The sequence below is a fragment of the Thermobia domestica genome, chromosome 11 (genome assembly GCF_964235325.1).
Source record: "Thermobia domestica chromosome 11, izTheDome1.hap1.1, whole genome shotgun sequence".
NCBI classification, from domain to species: domain Eukaryota; kingdom Metazoa; phylum Arthropoda; class Insecta; order Zygentoma; family Lepismatidae; genus Thermobia; species Thermobia domestica.
This window is the reverse complement of record NC_137464.1, coordinates 20,199,043-20,218,893: the sequence shown is the minus strand read 5'-3', so window position 1 is coordinate 20,218,893 and position 19,851 is coordinate 20,199,043. Positions and strand designations below refer to the sequence as shown.

The window sequence follows — 19,851 nt, the reverse complement described above, 5'->3', positions numbered from 1 at the left end:
AGGAGGGGAAAAGCAATGTGGTTGCCATGGTTAGGCCTATTTCTCGATGATTTTACCCCCCTCCCTCTTCCACTACGTTTTTAACTGGCGCGAAGCACAAGCAATGATACAACAAAATTACGCTTTTCCCGCGTCTAACTACCCACTCACCCCTTAACAAAAGTGACTCCTTTTGTGAGAAAGCGCGCTCTTTCATCGTCTATTTGACGTCATCAACACGCAAGCATATCACCTCATTAACCGACAAACGCGGCGTGTTATTAACAAGCTATCCAGATTTCCCCGTCAACTAACACTATTTTCTCCCTTCAATCATCAGAAGGGGTTTCACACCGCACAAAGTAGGACGATGTATTTAGTTCTTTTTCTCACCCCCACCCCTCTGTTTCTCTCTAATATCTACCAGCATGCATTGCAATACTATTACGATTGATTGTTTGAGTGAATGCATGTGGACGAACCAATGGACATTCCAGAAGGTTAGTAAATGGGAAAAAATGAGTTAATTATTACTCTAAGTATTTAGGTCTTTTTTTTTAAATCCCGGAAGTAAATAGAGAATATCTGTGTGTTCTAAGTTCGAATCTTACTCAGAGAATTTCATTATCATGACTTATTTCTCATCATTTAATTTAGCCTAAAAGGGTAGAATCATGGGACTTAAAATTGAAAAAATATGCTACAACGCAATAGATTCTATAAGAAATAGGAACGAATGTTTGGATAAGTGATTTCTGAAATACTGAAAGGAAGTAAGTAACACTGCCACCATGTCCACTACATGAAAATTGAAGTTTAAAATTCTTCATGTAACACTCACTCTTCATTCCTCACTCAAAAACTAGTAAGATGAATGAACAGTTGAAAATATCCCTAAAGCTCTCGTCTTTGGTGCGAACGGTCCCGGGTTCGATTCCCGGTGGGAACACTCGGTCGAAAAATTGTAAAAGCTTTTTCAGACTAGCCATACAGAGTGAGGTTTTCCTGGATTTTCCTCATTCACACCAGGCAACTGCCAGGACGGTACTCAACATATACGTCCCAGACCGCTTCCTTCCTTCCGCAATCCTTTCTTCCTTCCGTTTCCTCGGAAGAATGCTCGCCGAGGGATGTCGTCCCTCATACGTGACGGGCTAACATAGACATAGATGCCCAATATAATTCCTAAACTCCCCGTATAGTTGAAAATAGAAAAACATTAAGTCTTTAGATTCGTCGAGATGAAAGTCATTTAGTTTTAATTTTCGCGTTGAATTCTACGGACAAATTAGTACGAGCATTTTGTATCCTGAACCTGTATATATACTAACCCGCTAATCTCAACACCACCGCGGGTAGTCTATCAAGCAAGGATAATATATGTAATTATTGACATAGGAATAAATGGAAAACCGATTTTCGATTGTCCATATCTTGGTATCAACTGGATGGATGACCTCCTTCAACGAACTTTATTCTTAACTTATAACTCTCTACATACTATCCAAAATTTATGGTGGTCCATCAAGTAGCTCTTCATATTATACATAGTTGTCTCCCGGCTGAATACAAGGATAGACAGGGTAATTTTTGGTAAACCCGCCCTTATAAACGAGGAACTTAAGAGTCTTCATCCCGGCGAAATTAAAATACCGCTAATTTTACAGTAATTATGTGATATCTTCAAATAGATAAAAGATAATTGAAATATGGAACAAGAGCGCCCTAGACAATATTATTTTGCGTGAGGTACCGTTATCACAAGTCACCTAGTGGCTTTCCGTTTTCAGCTGTTTAGAAACGCGAAAATAAATGCCGATTTTCAAAATGGCTCGAAATCGAAAGAAGATAAGTGAGTCGTGATAACGGTTTCTCATGTAAAATATTATTGTCTAGGGCGCTCTTGTTCCAAATTTCGATTATCTTTTATCTATTTGAAGATATCACATAATTACTGTAAAATTAGCGGTATTTTAATTTCGCCGGGATGAAGACTCTTAAAGAAGTACAATATTGGTCTGAGTTTACGGCATATGTAATTGAATTTGTGACACTACGTTGATATGTATGCTGTACCATGTAACTATTTTACTAGTATTATTTGACACTTGACAATTTTCTTTGCGCTTGTATTTGTACCATTCTGTTTCTTTGTTAACTGACGATGTTCAGTGACAACATTACGTCTACTAAATATCAGTGCGCTGTGCTAAATAGTTTTGTCATGTAACTTGTTTTCTGGAAAATAAAAAAAAAAGTTCACCTCACGAGCGTTCTTCTCTCGTGCGTGGCGTGCCTGGTTCGATCCTAGCTCGTGCCGAACAAACACTGTGTGCATGATTATTTTCCGGAGTTCTGCCGTTTTCTCCCACTTTTCGTCACTCAACTATTTCCTTCATTGTTATCATTACCGTCTTGTTTAGTCTACAAGGCATAACAGAGGGACATAAAATTGAAAGATTTCGTTCAAGACAAAGTACATTAAATAAACTTTCTTTCTTTAATTTGTAACCGAATAATTATTAGTAGCACTTGAATGTCCTCACGAGTAGCGCCGTAACTTACAGTTAGATTTTTTCTGGGGGAGGGCAAGTATTAATATTTGGAGCCCCTAGAAAAAGTTGTTGTGGGCCCTTCCGCAAATTCGAAAATAGGCCCCTTCTTTCCACGTCTCTCTTACTATTTGTGGGCCCATTGAGCCTGTGTGCCCTCCCGCATACTCCTGGGCCCGTTGCATATATGACAAATCAATTAAGGGGACAATCTTGACATATCTCAAAGCCGTACGAATAAAAAATATTTCTAGGGCCCCTAATAGTAGACATTTTTCACTGAAATGGGCCCACGACTCATTTTTATTTTATTTGCCTTTTGTGTGCTGTTTTGTTTTAAGTAATGCAGTGAACCTGTTTGATTCTTTATTTATAACTTCATATTCGTATTGTATATACAGTAAGAAAATTTTATCTAAAGGTGGGCCCCCCTCGAACGGCGTGGAGCTTCCTGGGCGGGCAGTTGCCCCTCCTGTCTCCCCACAAGTTACGGCCCTACTCACGAGAATATCCACCTACATCTTTTCAGAAACTCCCGTATATTTAACGAAAAGACAAAAGAATTCAAACAAATTGGAATATTCTATGAGCAGGGATGCCCGCAGAAATTTTTCCAAGAGAGTGGAAAAGACCAGCATACAAGTGCAGTAACGAGTTCACATTCACACCTTGTTGTACGTGTGCACATAATAGTTACTATTGCAAAACAACAATTGTTGATGCACATTGCAGAACCATAGTAACTACAGTAAATATACTATAGTACTTAATATAAACGCATTCTAATGCGGTAAATCTAATGTGGTTGGACTTGTATTTCGAAGAAGTGAACCCTCTTCCAAAATAGGATAGGGCAGTTGCCCACACTTGCTTCACCTTGAGAGATGGAGTGGGTCAGTGGTCATGGGTCAAGATTTGAGAGTGAGTCAGTGGGGCAACAGGACGAGACACACTGCCTCTCACCACCTACCGTGACCCGCTCTGACTCACCGACCCACTCTGCTCAGTATATTGTAGACAGCATCTTCTAAACACTGGTGAATATTGTCTATGTTTTACTTTCAAGGTCTCCATTTTTCTTTTCTTTTTCATTTGTTTCTATTTACTTACCTGAGATGAGTATATCTAAGTGAAAAAGAACTTAAGGCACTTTTGGATATTGATATTTGTAATTTAATAATAACAATAGGACTCACTACTTGGCTTTCGATAGACAGTCGATTTTTTTTTTTTTTTTTTTTTTTTTACGTTGGTCTACTTTACCTTGATTTGAGACTCTCAAGTTTCATCCCATTTTCCATTAAAAAGTACCTTAATTCAACAAGGAAATATAATTATATATGATAATAATTAAATTGAAATTCACCGTAACACGGCCCATGACAAACAATTTACCATTTTATATCGTAAATATCAGATCCGCCAGTATCATAATAGGGCGGTGCTTGAGCGATTGACCGTAGAAATTCAAACTCCGATTAATGATAATTTTACAATCTTGTTGTATTACTAATGTAAACTCTTTAGTCAATGGAGAAGAGGGTGTGGATCATGGGTCAGAGTTGAGGACTATGGGGTTTTGGTGGGTGGTGAATCAGAGTGGGTCACGGTGAGTCGTGGATCAGGAGTCATGGGTCAAGTTTTCATTGACCCACGCTATCTCTGCACCCTGCGGGCAAGCATATGTACTTGGCTAGATGTACAGTAATGTGAATATTACGAGTAAAATTAAAATACTTTCAGTAAAGGAAGAAATCAGAATTCCATTATATGAATCCATTATTTATTTGTTTATGCATATACAAGCTCAGCAAGATTTTTCCCTTTAAAATTATATAGAATACATATATTTACAAACAAGACAATTTTGAAATGTTATTTGTTCAAATATAAACAAATTAAATCCATTAAAAACACAATAGTTAAAGAAAATGTTAAAATAATGATGGTTTCAATTATATCAAAATTGGTTATCCCTCCGCCATAGAAAATATTTAATTTGTCTTTGCCAATGTACCAAAGGGTTTGCAATATTCCAACTGTTAAGAATGTTATAATCCCAAACCCAACGTAATACATTTCCTACAAAGAAACAAAGAGGATGATGTAAAGATAAAAATAGATTGCAATCGGGATTACTAAATGTCTTCTTTTAACCGGACAAGTCTTCCTTTTTAAGCAGTGATTTAGTTGGACCTGAACACAATGGGACGCCGTTCCGCTAAACTAACTTTATGGACTATGGAACCCGGAAGTTCAATGCAACGTACAAAAAAGCTCTCCACTGATTTCTGTCCTTAGCCAACTGAATTCAGTTTCTACTCTGGATTCCTATTTCTGCGAGATCCATTTTAATATTGTCCTCCCATCTGCATGTAGGTCTTCCTAATGGTAGTTTTCCTATTGGAAGACTTTGAAAGCGTTCCTACTTTCTTCCATCCTAGCTACATGATCTGCCCACCTAAGCTTCTAGACTTGATGACCCTAACAATGTTTGGTAACCGGTATAAATTATGTAGTTCCTCGTTATGAAGTTTCCGCCATTCCCCATTCCCGTTCCTCTTGGGTCCGAATATTCTTCTCAGTATCTTATTCTCAAATACTTTCAGTCTACGTTCTTCCCTCTGAGTAAGCGACCATGTTTCGCAACTATACAGAACAGGCATGATTATCGTTTTATATATTTTAAGCTTTAAATTCCTAGACAGGATTTTCGACAACAAGAGATTTTGAATTGAATAATAACACGAATTCCCTACTTCTAGTCAACATTTAATTTCTTCGTGAATATGGTTTTCGTCTGTTAATATTGATCCAAGATAGTTGAAAGTATCCACTTTGTCAAAAGTATTACTTAATATTTTAACGCATCCATAATTTGCGGTATTACGATCCCGACGCACTTCCATGTATTTAGTTTTCTCCGCATTTACTTCTAAACCCATGTCCCTGCAAGCGTTTAATAAGATCTCTGTATTTCTTTCTATTGTTTTCCTGTGATTCCCTATTAAATTTACATCATTAGCATATGCCATAACCTGGTGAATACCGTTCAACTCTAGGTCCTGGTTGCTATCTTTGATTTTCCTTATAGCGTATTCCAGAACAAAGTTGAATAATAATGGCGACAATGCATCTCCTTGTTTCAGGCCATTCTCGCCGTGAAACCTCTTGGACAAAAACTTTCCTAACAGGACTTTACTTTGGGATTCATTTAAGCATATCTTAATTAATCTAATTAGCTTTTTTCGGTATTCCAAATTCTGTAAGAATGTTGTAAATCGAAAGTTTGAGTTCTGGTGAATACATTCCTTCCCACTCCCAACCAAATCACTGCTTTTAGGAGCAAACTAAGTGTTCGGACGGATTTTCTCTCAGAATGAAATACTTCTGGTTTCCTAGTGTTCCTAGAAAACAGAAATATGGTATACAGTAAAAATTTTCATGTCGATTGTTGCAAATCCGTGTATTTCTTCGCATTTTGTAAATAAAGACTGTTTTGTTTTTTTACTTCATGAAATTTAGTCACCTTGGCTGTAATGCATTTTTCTTTTCCAGTGCCTAAACAATAACTAGTATCGTCTGGTCGTCACTTCTAAAGTATGAGTATCATTATTAACCCTTACGATACCTGTGTTTTCTATAACGTTGCATACCAAGGGAGAGGGAGGAGCTCGTTGAACCCATAGAGGAAAATTCATTTTCAAATTAAATTCTCAGATGTTTTATTAAATAATCAGTTATAAATAAAATAGTTTTCCCGGTGGATGAGTTATTAAGGTCGTCGCCTTGCAATCAAGAGGTCCGGGTTCGATTCTACAAGTGGGAACACAAGTGGTTTGGATCCCACGTTAAATTCTAGGTCCCATCCTCTGGACGTCATAATCATCCCATGGAAGGAAATGGCAAACCACCATCGGATCGGCACCGCCAGAGGGGGGGGGGGAGATTGTTGAATCCAGTTCGCATTATTGCCCTATACGAAATAAACGAGAACCCGTTTAGAGTAAAATCAAGCAGGATTCTTTTATTAACATACCATTACACAATGTTAATTTTTTTCGGATTTTTTTGGTTCACGCAGAAAAGCACAATTCACAATATAATTGGCCGTGGGTTCAATGCCCCCCCCCCCTTGGTATCGTAAGGGCTAAAAGCATTGTGTGACTATTGTAAGAAAGTATAATAGCAACATCCTGATACTTCACCTGATAGTTTTATTTTCTGTTTATGCAGTAGATAAGTTAATAAATAATGCCAATCTGCGTAGCCAGGCACGTATGCAGAAATTATTTCAAACGGGGTCCAAATTCAATTTGAGGATAAATGATATAAAAATATTTTTTAAAAAATCACTCCTAAAACTAGACTAAATTTACTTATGCTCGTAGAATATTTAAGAGGATTTTATAGAACATTTACAGAAGAAAAATGCTTCGATAATTATTTCAATCAGTTTTGTCTCCTTTCCTGTGAATTGGAACAATGATTGATTCTTTTCACTCTTGTGGTAATTCCTCCTTGTTCCAGATAAGGAGAATGAGTTTATGCCTCATTTGACATCCTCCTTTGTCGTCATGAACATAAAATTAAAAAAATATTACGATTAAATATTTTCTCCACATTTGGATTACATAATGGTTTTCCCCTCCTGGTAACCAAATTGACAGTTTCTCGTTATGTTTTATGAATTTAAAATTACCTTTTAGTGTATGTATTTTTAAATTGGAATATGTTTTTGTGTTCAAATGTTTTAAATTTTTTCTTCTTTTCAGGTTCTTCAGATGGCATTTAACTTGAAGCAAATCTTATTAATAGCAAATTTAGTGGTTATACAAAGAAGAGACTAAGTTTTCAAGAATACGAAATTACATTGAATAAAAGAAACCCACACATTTAACAAAATGAACATAACACGTAATGTTGAAAATTGTACGGGGGGTGATCAAAAAGTAAGGTTACAAAGCCTGCAGTGGAACATGCATATATTATTTCATACAGTCAACAGATAGTACATACATTAGGTTATTTTACGACATAGTCTCCTCATCGGTAGAGGAACTTGTCGCATTTTAGGATGTGTTTGAAGATTCCCTCCTGGTAAAACTCCAGCCACGTTGTCACGAAGTGTTTCACTTCCTTATCTGAAGTGAAGCGACGGCTCCTAGGTACTTCCGAAGACATTCCCAATTCTGCCACCAGATGCCGTAACGTAATCCTCCTGTTGTCTTGAATCAGTTCCTCCACGCGAGCTGTGTTCAAATCTGTTGATACCGTGCTGATTCGGCCACTGTGCTCCTCGTCGGTGACGAATACAAACTTTCCACACCATTCTGCGACATGCTGATGAGACATTATAGTCTCTCTGTAAACCTCTACCAGCTACTGGTGAATTTCAGCTGCGGTTACATGTTTCGTCCACAGAAATCGAATAACTGAGCGGATTTCATCGCGAGACCAGTTTTCTAAACGAGTCTCCATTTGTGTTCACAGACAACTAGCGCCATATGTAGCAAGTGACTAAAACTCTACATAGTTGCCAACTCCTTCCTGCCGTAACAGACGAAACTCCAGAAATATAGGCCTTGTAACCTTAGTTTTTGATCCTCCCTAATAAACGAATGCAGATTGAGTTTATGCATACCATGAAAGCGACCTATAAAGGTTAGGATGTTCTGCCAAAAGTGATGTATTACAAGATTAGTGTTGAAGCCACAGTTTTTGTAGTCGAGAAAATAGCTGACACATTTGAAATGACTTTTTAAACATAATACCCAAGATACGTTTTTTTTTTTTTTTTTTTATCATGTCATTTTCATTACAGGGCGTATTCTAAAGGGGGCAGGATATTTCAACACTTGTGCAAACCGTATGGATTTTTATCATTATACTTTCAATTGAAATGCGTATCCTAAGGGGGGAGAGGGTTACAATATTTTCTTTAATCAGTTTCTCTGCGTGCGAATAACGGGCGTTTTAGCTTATAATATTTAAATAAGGAAACTTAGAAATATAGCGATTTTTTTTTTTACTTTTACAACTACCGCCAGTCATCCATGATCCCGGCTCCAGTCATCCATCATCAATTTCAACCGCATCCAATAATGATGGATTGGATATCCTAAAATAAATATACACTAGGTTTTAAGAAGTTGATTTTTTTTTTACGTAGGTTATACGAGAAAATTATTTATGAAATAAAAAAATGAAATGTTTCAGTTTAACGTCCCACGATTATCGCTTTACTGGCCCTGTGTTGGGTAGTTCCTAACACTCTCGCCTTTGAATGTGAGAGGTCCCAGGTTCGATGCCCGGTGGGGACAATGGGTTGAAAAAGTGTAACAGCTCTTTCAGAGCAGCCATCTTGGGTGAGGTTTTTCCTGGGTTTTCCTGATTCACACCAAGCAAATTCCCTGATGGTATGTAATATACTGGTCCCAGACCGCTCCTTCCTTCCCTTTCATCGGATAATGTGCTCGCGAGGGACGTCATACCCCATATACGTGACGGGATAAATGGCTATAGATGGCGACAGCGCAGAAATCTAATTAATTTCCAATTCCTAATTATCCCCTTTAGGCTAAGGGAGATGATAATTAAAGAAAATAAATGGTGATGGAAGAATTGGGGGAATGAGAATGTGGAAGGCAACGGGAAAACCCCGAGAAAACCCACGAACACGATCTTGTCCACCATAAACATACTTGGCCAGAGATCAAACTAGGGACCTCATGTAGTAAAGGTAAGCACTCTACCAATGAGCCACCGAGCTCCAGAGAAAATTGTTTAGTTTTACGTCTCACGATTATGTATCGTGGCTAAGGGACACGGTGATAATGAGAAGGATGATGGTAGAATAATGTAAGTGCGAGGAAACGAGAGAATTGCGATTAAATACACACACACACACACACACACACACAATTTTGTCCACCAAAGAACCCACTTGGCTGGAGCTGGGATTCAACCAGAGAACCCACACATTAGAGGTGAGCGCTTTACCACTCATCCACGGCGGCGTCCAAAACTGGTTTGGTGTGTATTGTGGAAAGATACTACGGGGTTAATTTAACCCCTTTTATCTGGCCATATTATTGAGTTTGTGTTGTATTTGGATTTTGAGTCCCTTTCAACATGAGGACATATGATACGTGGAACTACAGTATTACGTGGGGTCCGAAGCACATAATCACCGGGAATCGAACCTGTTTCTACCGTACCATTATTATTGATGAATTGCAATTATAAACAGTAACATTATTAAGAGAAATTTTGACGAAGGAAAATTTCATTAAAATTGGTTTAGTCTTATGAGAGTTATCGTTGAAAACATAAATGTTGGTTGAATCGAGTGGTAGACGATCGCTTCAAAATGCGTAAGCTATTTTTTAAAATACAAAATTAAAAATGCATTCTCCAAGGTTATTCAAAAAAAGATTGAGATATATATACTTACCACTGCCATTGGCATTTTCTCTTTCTTCACTAATCCTACCAAAAGGTCGAAAAGGAGAAACAAGTATCCGACATATGAACTAGTGATCCAAACGCTCGAACTTTCGCTTAGGAGGACCATATTCAACAGTAATAGAAGCTGAAAAATATATATATATATATATTTAAAAGAAAGTATTATATCTGTGGAGTGGCGGCGGAACATCAATATATGAAGAGAGAACATTATATTAATTTGAATTCGAGATTTTTACGTGTTCTACGTTGTGTCCAATTTATAATTTTCAACGCATAACTTTAAAACAAACCCATAGTGGTATGATGAAAGAGGGGAGAACCCCGGAAAAACTCAGGGACGCTGTATTTAGCCACCACAAAGCTCTCTTGTCGGAATCTGGAACCGAACAAGGAACTCCACGTAGCAAACATGAGCACTGTACCACGTAGCAGACTATTGATGTTTATCACCGTAACTGAAGCACCATTATACGTATGTGCAATTAACTTGTTCTGGCTATTAATGGTAAAGTGTTAATTTTTACCGACGTTACTTCCCTCGAGAGCCACCTTTTTTGTTGACGTATATCATGCAAGATTTTCCTCGTGCTGAAACAAATCAACAGTTTTCATTGATCACTTTACAACGCTGAAAAAAAATCCTTCTTCTATATTGTCCTTCTTCCGTAGTAGTTTGCGTCAACGCAACGCAAACTTTGCGTTCTAGCTTGAGGTCATCGCTATCACATACATACTGATTTTGCAATATAACGTCAATAACAAAAGTTTTGTGTTTGGTAGTCATCTATTCTTCGCAATTTTTATCACAGACTTACTATCACAGTTCTTGAACAAGAAGCTGCTCTTGCTTGCGATGTGGCTGAATAACCAATTGAGAAAGGTGTTTAAGTACGGTTCTACGTGCAACACCAGTTTCTATTGGCTACACATGCAAATCGCAAGCAGCGAACGCAAGGGACGCTTGCATGAAAATCCATCCTAAGCATATACGCGCTTGACACAAGATACTCGTTTGATTCTAGGTGGAGCTCATGTTCTGATCCTACGTTAAGTTTTAGATCCACGTCTCATATACCCTCGCTGCTGAAACAGACGCTAAACTTTAATCAACAAACCAATCAATTAGTCTTCTAAAAGAAATTTGCGTTTCGTTGCGATCCACAAACTTTGTGAAGGTTAGTGTGGAATGATACTTTTTGTTAGTCAATCTTAAATCCACAGTTATTGTCATGCTTTTTAGGCCTACAAACAAACTTGTAATCAACAAACTCTGTAACAAACGCGTGTCAAGTTAGACCAACCACCAACACCAAAACGACAGGAACATATCTCAGAATTATGGGCTATTTATGGGCTAATTAGTTGCTCTAATCCCAATTTTTGGGCTCCTACTGTTTAGCGGGAAATCGGATTCAAAGTGGGCGAGTCCAGCTTGATATCAAGCTAGAACCCCCCATATGGTTAGAATGGTCCGATCGAAAAAATTCAAACGCCAGAATTATGGGCTATTTATGGGCTAATTAGTTGCTCTAATCCCAATTTTTGGGCTCCTACTGTTTAGCGGGAAATCGGATTCAAAGTGGGCGAGCCCAGCTTGATATCAAGCTAGAACCCCCCATATGGTTAGAATGGTCCGATCGAAAAAATTCAAACGCCAGAATTATGGGCTATTTATGGGCTAATTAGTTGCTCTAATCCCAATTTTCGGGCTCGTACTGTTTAGCGGAAAATCGGATTCAAAGTGGACGAGTCCAGTTTGATATCAAGCTAGAACCCCCCATATGGTTAGAATGGTCCGATCGAAAAAATTCAAACGCCAGAATTATGGGATATTTATGGGCAAATTAGTTGCTCTAATGCCAATTTTTGGGCTCGTACTGTTTAGCGGGAAATCGGATTCAAAATGGGCGAGTCTAGCTTGATATTAAGCTAGAACCTCCCATTCGGTTACGGTTAGAATGGTCCGATCGAAAAAATTCAAACTCCAGAATTATGGTCTGTTTTTGGTCTACTTGTTTGCTCTTATCCCAATTTTTGGGCTCCTATTGTTTAGTGGGAAATCGGATTTAAAATGGGCGAGTCTAGCTTGATATCAAGCTAGAACCTCTCATACGGTTACGGACAGAATGGTCCGATCGAAAAAATTTAAACGCCAGAATTATGGGCTAGTTATGGGCTAATTAGTTGCTCTAATCCCAATTTTTGGGCTCCTACTGTTTAGCGGGAAATCGGATTCAAAATGGGCGAGTCTAGCTTGATATCAAGCTAGAACCTCCCATTCGGTTACGGTTAGAATGGTCCGATCGAAAAAATTCAAACGCCAGAATTATGTTCTGTTTATGGGGTAATTAGTTTCTCTAATCCCAATTTTTGGGCTCCTACTTTTTAGCGGAAAACCGGATTCAAAATTGGGCGAGTCTAGCTTGATACCAAACTAGAACCCCGCATACGGTTAAAATGATCCGATCGAAAAAATTCAAACGCCAGAATTATGAGCTATTTATGGGCTAATTAGTTGCTTTAATCCCAATTTTTGGACTCCTACTGTTTAGCGGGAAATCGGATTCAAAATGGCGAGTCTAACTTGATATCAAGCCAGAACCCCCATGTAGTTAGGGTTAGAATGGTCCGATCGAAAAAATTCCAACGGCGGAATTATGGGTTAATGTGTTGCTGTTATTCTATTTCTTGGATCCTAATGTTTAGCGGGAATTGGAAACAAGACAGGCGAGTCTAGCTTGACATCAAGCTAGAACCTCCGATTCGGTAACAATGGTCCGATCCAAAAAAAAAAAAAAAAAAACTCACACGCCGGAATTATGGGCTATTTTTGGGTTAATTGATGCTCTAATTCCGAGTTTGGGGCTGCTACCGTTTAGCAGGAGTTCTTCATCAAATTGTGGGATTTGGCATAACTTCTAGCTATAAATCTAGCGCTATAAATAATCAAATAATTAAAATGCCGGAATTATGGTTTATTTGTTTTCTAATTAGTTCCTCTAATGTCGATTTTAGTTCTTCTATCGTTCGCAAGAAATCTCATGCAAGAGTGGTATTGATTTCTAGACAACGTGGGATGATAGTTGCAAAGTTGCAATGAGAAAACGTCGATATCTATTAACTGAAAATTGATTTTTTTGCATTCTCTGCGAATGCAAATATATATCTCTACTAGTAAATTTATGAAATGTCTTTTCACGTTTATATGTTCAGTATGTTTGGAAGCAAGTAGTGTATATATAGAATTTATATGGTGAAATGTCATATTGGTGTTTTAATATTTTTTAGTTTATAGGAAATGCCTCTTCATCGTTGCTGGGGCCCGCAATGGCACAGCGGTAGAATGCCGATAAAACCCAAGTACATGGTGTTTGTCAACCACAAAGATCAATTGGCGCGATCTGGGATCGAACCAGGAATCACACGCACAAGAGGCAAACGCTCTACCACTGTGCCACTGACTGCGGCCCCCAACAACGGCAAAGAGGCTTTTCCTTAAAAAAAAAATTGATTTAAAAAATAATGATATTTCACTATATAAATTCTATATATACACTATTTACTTCATATATGAACATAAACACGTGAAAAAAGAATTCATGGATTTACTTGTAGAGATATAGATTTACATTTGCGGAGAGTGCAAATAAATCAATTTTCAGTTAATAAACATCGATGTTTTCTCACTGCAACTTTGAAAGTATCATCCCAACTTATCTAAAAATCAATACCAATCTTGCTTGAGATTTCTTGCTAACGATAGAAGAAAAAACTCGACATTAGAGCAACAATTTAGAATACAAATAACCCATAATTCCGACGTTTTAATTCTTTTGATCGGAGTGTTATAGCCCTAGGTTTATAGCAAGAAGTTAAGCTAAATCTCACAATTTGATAAGAAATTCCTGCTAAAACGTAGCAGCCCCAAACTCGGAATTACAGCATCAATTAGAACATAAATAGCCCATATTTCTGACGTTTTATTTTCTTCGATTAGAGATGTCTAACCTTATGGAGAGTTTTTACTTGATGTCAAGCTAGACTCGCAGAATTTGATTCAGATTTTGCACTAAAAGGTAGGAGCCCAAAAATTGGGATTAGAGCAACTAATTAGCCCATACATAGCCCATAATTCTAGCGTTTGATTTTTTTCGATCGGACCATTTTAACCGTATGGGGAGTTCTAGCTTGATATCAAGCTGCACTCGACCATTTTGAATCCGATTTCCCGCTAAACAGTAAGAGCCCAAAAATTGGGATTAGAGCAATTAATTAGCCCATAAATAGCCCATAATTCTGGCACTTGAACATTTTCGATCGGACCATTCTAACCGTAACCATATGAGAGATTCTAGTTTGATATCAAGTTAGACTCGCCTATTTTGAATCCGATCTCACGTTAAACAGTAGGAGACCAAAAATTGAGATTAGAGCAACTAATTAGCCCATAAATAGTTCATAATTCAGGCGTTTGAATTTTTTCGATCGGACGATTTTAACCCTATGGAGGGTTCTAGCTTGATATCAAGCTGAACTCGCTTATTTTGAATCCAATTTCCCGATAAAACAGTAGGAGCCAAAAATTGGGATCAAAACAACTAATTAGCCCATAAATAGCCGATAATTCTGCCGTTTGAATTTTTTCGATTGGACCATTTTAGCCGTATTGGGGATTCTAGCTTGATATCAAGCTGGACTCGCCCACTTTGAATCCGATTTCCCGCTAAACAGTAGGAGCCCAAAAATTGGGATTAGAGCAACTAATTAGCCCATAAATAGCCCATAATTCTGGCGTTTGAATTTTTTCGATCGGACCATTCTAACCATATGGGGGGTTCTAGCTTGATATCAAGCTGGGCTCGCCCACTTTGAATCCGATTTCCCGCTAAGCAGTAGAAGCCCAAAAATTGGGATTAGAGCAACTAATTAGCCCATAAATAGCCCATAATTCTGGCGTTTGAATTTTTTCGATCGGACCATTCTAACCATATGGGGGGTTCTAGCTTGATATCAAACTGGACTCGCCCACTTTGAATCCGATTTCCCGCTAAACAGTACGAGCCCAAAAATTGGGATTAGAGCAACTAATTAGCCCATAAATATCCCATAATTCTGGCGTTTGAATTTTTTCGATCGGACCATTCTAACCATATAAGGGGTTCTAGCTTGATATTAAGCTGGACTCGTCCACTTTGAATCCGATTTCCCGCTAAACAGTAGGAGCCCAAAAATTGGGATTAGAGCAACTAATTAGCCCATAAACAGAACATAATTCTGGCGTTTGAATTTTTTCGATCGGACCATTCTAACCATATGGGGGGTTCTAGCTTGATATTAAGCTGGACTCGCCCACTTTGAATCCGATTTCCCGCTAAACAGTAGGAGCCCAAAAATTGGGATTAGAGCAACTAATTAGCCCATAAATAGCCCATAATTCTGGCGTTTGAATTTTTTCGATCGGACCATTCTAACCATATGGGGGGTTCTAGCTTGATATCAAGCTGGACTCGCCCACTTTGAATCCGATTTCCCGCTAAACAGTAGGAGCCCAAAAATTGGGATTAGAGCAACTAATTAGCCCATAAATAGCCCATAATTCTGGCGTTTGAATTTTTTCGATCGGACCATTCTAACCATATGGGGGGTTCTAGCTTGATATCAAGCTGGACTCGCCCACTTTGAATCCGATTTCCCGCTAAACAGTAGGAGCCCAAAAATTGGGATTAGAGCAACTAATTAGCCCATAAATAGCCCATAATTCTGGCGTTTGATTTTTTTCGATCGGACCATTCTAACCATATGGGGGGTTCTAGCTTGATATCAAGCTGGACTCGCCCACTTTGAATCCGATTTCCCGCTAAACAGTAGGAGCCCAAAAATCGGGATTGGAGCAACTAATTAGCCCATAAGTAGCCCATAATTCTGAGATATGTTCCGGTCGTTTTGGTGGTGGTGGTTGGTCTAACTTGACACGCGTCTGTAACGCCAATGCTCCCAGAAAACGTACTTTTCTTCGTAGTATTTAATTTTCCCGATAAGATAGTGTTCCATAGCGGTCACACACAGTCATTCACAGCTACTTCCGAAGGAAAACGAAGAAAAATGTCTTGATCCATCAAAGAAATCTCTAAGTTAAGAGGCGACTACAGTCCATTTGTACAACTTGCCCCGCTGACAGTTGCTTTCCTCTGTTTTTCCTTATTGTACATGGTCATAAGAATCAGGCAAGAAGAAGTGTTTCTATGGCAACAGCACGTTCAGCCAATTATAGTGGCTCATTTCTCTCGCTCTGTAATAGTAAACATTTCGCCCTTTTCGCACGTTGCCAATTTGAATAAAAACAAATGCACATTGTTGTAGTCGAATGTCAACTTGAGTAGTGGTCCTGATGGTTAGTGAGAATATTCTTTTTAATTCTCTTTATTGTCATTTAATTTTATAAAACAGAGAGTTACTTGCAGTTAATTTTGTGTTTCAATACTCGACGCAAAAGCTGGCAACACAGCATTGAGCACCATGTGCCCACAGCGAGCTGTTAGAAAGGACAAGTAGTATCAATACGACCCGCTCGGGAGAGTTACTCCCGGAAGTACGTTTTTTCGCGCGCTACTCTAGCCAGCTGTTTTACGCGCTATCCTAGTCATTTGTTTTAAGTTGGTCACAAAATCTATATCATTTAGTACAAGGGGAACAAAACAAGCCCTATATCATGGAGTTCAAATGCAACAAAACGAGCCCTGCGGGGCTTCTGACCCGTTCCTACTATTACTACTACTTATCTGCACAAAAGTAAGTAAATCACATTTTTGAGTATTATTTTCGAATTATTTTAATTTAAAAAGTGTTATAAAAATGTAAAAAAAAAATGTTTAAAAAGCTTTCCTCGGGCCGGGTTTGAACTCACGCCAAAAGAGATTTTCGTTACTATCATATAGCCCTAGCCCACTTTTTTTTTTTTTTTTTTAGCCCACTTGGCCACGAGGACCGACAATAACAATCGTCTGAATTCTACTATTTGAATGCTAACGTGGCAAGACAGATAACGCCAACCAATCAGAACTGTGTTTTCCGTTCCTACTTCCGGGAGCATTACTCTCCTGAGCTAGTCCTGACAGCAGTGGTTTCTACATTGTTGTAACGTGTCGATCTCATAGAAAGCGAGACGTACCGCGTTCAAAACTGAAAATGGTTGTATGTTATTACGTATTAACGTTCACGAAAAAAAAATAGAACTTGTACTACTAAAAGAAGATAAATAAACTATAAACTTATTAACGTAAAGTTAGTTTAGGCATGTTACATTAACTTTCTTTTACAATGTTCTAGGGCTACCACGCAACGGCGCCGACTTTCCAAAATTTATGTGGGTGCATATCAATCGCGGGACGTGTTATGCGTTTTCAGAGGAGTCTCGCTATATTTTGATTGATTTTCCTTTAGCTAAAATCTTTCCTAAACACTGTCATAAAGGGCTGTGATGTGATAAAGTAAAATATACCGGTACTATAAGGATAAGTTGGGGTTGTCTTAACACGCCTGACTTAAACGCAAGAGAAACGGGTTCAAACCCGGACCCAAGGTTAAGTTACTGCAATGAATATTCTCAACATATGTAATCGTAACATTAAGTGTATACTTTAAAACAACTTACATGATGCATAATGATTGCAAGAGGCAATGATATTATCAATACGTTACTAAAAGAAAATACCACATTTATACAAATTAAAATGAAAAAAATCTTCATAAAAGCAAATAATTTTAATGGTATTGCAGAAAGAACTTGCAAGGATTTTGTTGTGAATATAAACACAAAGTGACTAACATATACATGTTGCTTGGTTGCCTTTGCACAAACCGATTTGAAACATACAATTATGTTGTAAAGATTCGAAATTTTAAGTTTCATCTCAATGTTTTAATTGCTTATTACTTTTTGATAACGGGAAGTGAGAAATGTGAATTTATTTTGTTTCTATCAAACTAAAAATCTTGTGGGTGCGGCATACCCATGAGATTATTTGGGCATTACTACTATATTGCTGGACCAATTTGAAAATCGAAAAAATACCAAAATGTACTGCATTCGGTTATATTAGGTTGGATTACATTACGTTACGTAAGATTACGTTATTAGGCGTGTAGTTTTACTATACGGATCCATCATATAAGTAGTAGTAGTAGTAGTAGGAACGGGTTAGAAGCCCCGCAGGGGTTAGTTGGGTTCTGTTCTCGACATGAAATGGGCAAATTAAAGACTTACCCAAATTTTTCTTGCCCCTTTTACAATCTATGGATCCGCATAGTAAAACAAGTGTACCTCTCCGCGAAATAGTCCATCCGCCTCCACATACAGTGCCGTTTCTAACATCAAAAACAACCAAAAAATACAAACATTTTCTTAACTTTTACTATTCCCCTTACCTGACTTTCACTCATTCTTCCTCACAAACTTAAATAAATTCTCCAATTGACCTGGTAAATTTTCTAAAATTGGTACGGCGATACAGCAGTTAACCCATTATTTGTGTGGGTGCTGGATCCCCGGAGCACCCACGTAGTCGGTGTGCATGCTACAGTTATACCCGGAAGTCTACAATGTACGCCACTACTTTTCACCAAGTTATGACAAATTACGAGTTAACATTTAGTACTTTTCTCTGTCTTAAAAAAAGGGGGGATGGGGATCCTGCAAAGAAACTTACAGTCTTACACTACGCGTATTGTAATTTATATTCTTAAAAGAAACATGGAAGTTTCAGTATCTGCGTCATGATAGATTCTTATAATATAAATGGATTTGAGTTTAGTATCCCGTTCAGCAGTGAGGCTATATGAGACGTGGACCTACAGCTTAACGTGGGATCTGTACGCATGAGTTTTCGCTTGGGATCGAAGCCGGGTCTTCCACGCCAAAGGCGTGTACGCTATCCACTACGGAGCCCATTCCTAATAATAAACAATCATGGTAACATATACTTGCGCCAACGCTTACCTGCTTGATGCTAATAGGTGTCGCTACCTGCGCTATCGTTTCCCTGCCTGCCTCTATTAAATATTGCCTGCGCTATCGCTTGCTTGCTTGACTATAATAGATGTTGCTACCTGCTATATCGCTTGCCTACCAGAACCTAATAGCGATTGCTAGCGCTCTCTTGCTTGCCTGAATATAGATGTCGATACCTGCGCTATCGCTTGCCTCCCTGACTTAATAGATGTCGCTACTTTCACAATCGTTTCCTTACCTGACTGTAATTGAGATTGCTTCCTGTTGTATCGATTGTCTGTCTGACTGTAATAAATGTTACTACCTGCGCTAAAGCTTCCCTACCTGACTACAGTAGATGTTATTACCAGTGCTCTCGCTTGCTTGTCTATCTCAATAGATGTCGCTACTTGCGCAGTCGTTTCCTTGCCTGACTAATAGATGTTCCTGCTTGCCCTGTCGTTTGCCGCCTGACTAATAGATGTTGCTACCTGTGTTATAGCTTTCCTGCCTAATATACGTTGCTACCTATGCTATCGTTTGCCTGCCTTACTATAATATATGCTGCTATCTGCGCGATCGTTTGTTTGCCTAACACTAATAGATGTCTGACTCTAATAGATGATGGACATTTCTAGTTTTTAACAACCATTGAAGGGACAGATAATGCTAATTTGGTACTGCGCCAGTTAAATCGCCGGACATCTAGAGAGTCCTGATTATGTATCATATTATTTAAAAAAAAAAAAAAGCACTTCATTTAATATAAATAATTGAAAAGTATGAACAAATACTTACGAATTCAGCAATTTTTAGTATGTCGGACACGTCGAACATAATTTATCTGTGTCTGTAAAACGG

General features: G+C 38.2%; 1 protein-coding gene across 1 annotated transcript; it reads right to left on the bottom strand.

Annotated features, from left to right (window-relative positions):
- Window positions 1-4,343: 4,343 nt before the first annotated feature.
- On the bottom strand, window positions 4,344-19,840 carry LOC145663536 (uncharacterized). The gene is made up of 3 exons (XM_081729647.1): window positions 19,789-19,840; window positions 9,988-10,125; window positions 4,344-4,613 (listed from the first exon to the last, which is right to left on the bottom strand). The coding sequence occupies exons 1-3, from the start codon at window positions 19,825-19,827 to the stop codon at window positions 4,407-4,409; spliced, it is 384 nt and encodes a 127-aa protein (XP_081585773.1). The 5' UTR covers window positions 19,828-19,840; the 3' UTR covers window positions 4,344-4,406.
- Between the last annotated feature and the right edge of the window lie 11 nt (window positions 19,841-19,851).

Coding starts and splice junctions, on each gene's coding strand:
- LOC145663536 (XM_081729647.1), bottom strand. CDS start 19,827: ATGTTCGACGTGTCCGACATACTAAAAATTGCTGAATTC. Junction 10,126..19,788: donor TACTAAAAATTGCTGAATTC/GTAAGTATTTGT, acceptor TATATTTTTCAG/CTTCTATTACTGTTGAATAT. Junction 4,614..9,987: donor AGAAAATGCCAATGGCAGTG/GTAAGTATATAT, acceptor GTTTCTTTGTAG/GAAATGTATTACGTTGGGTT.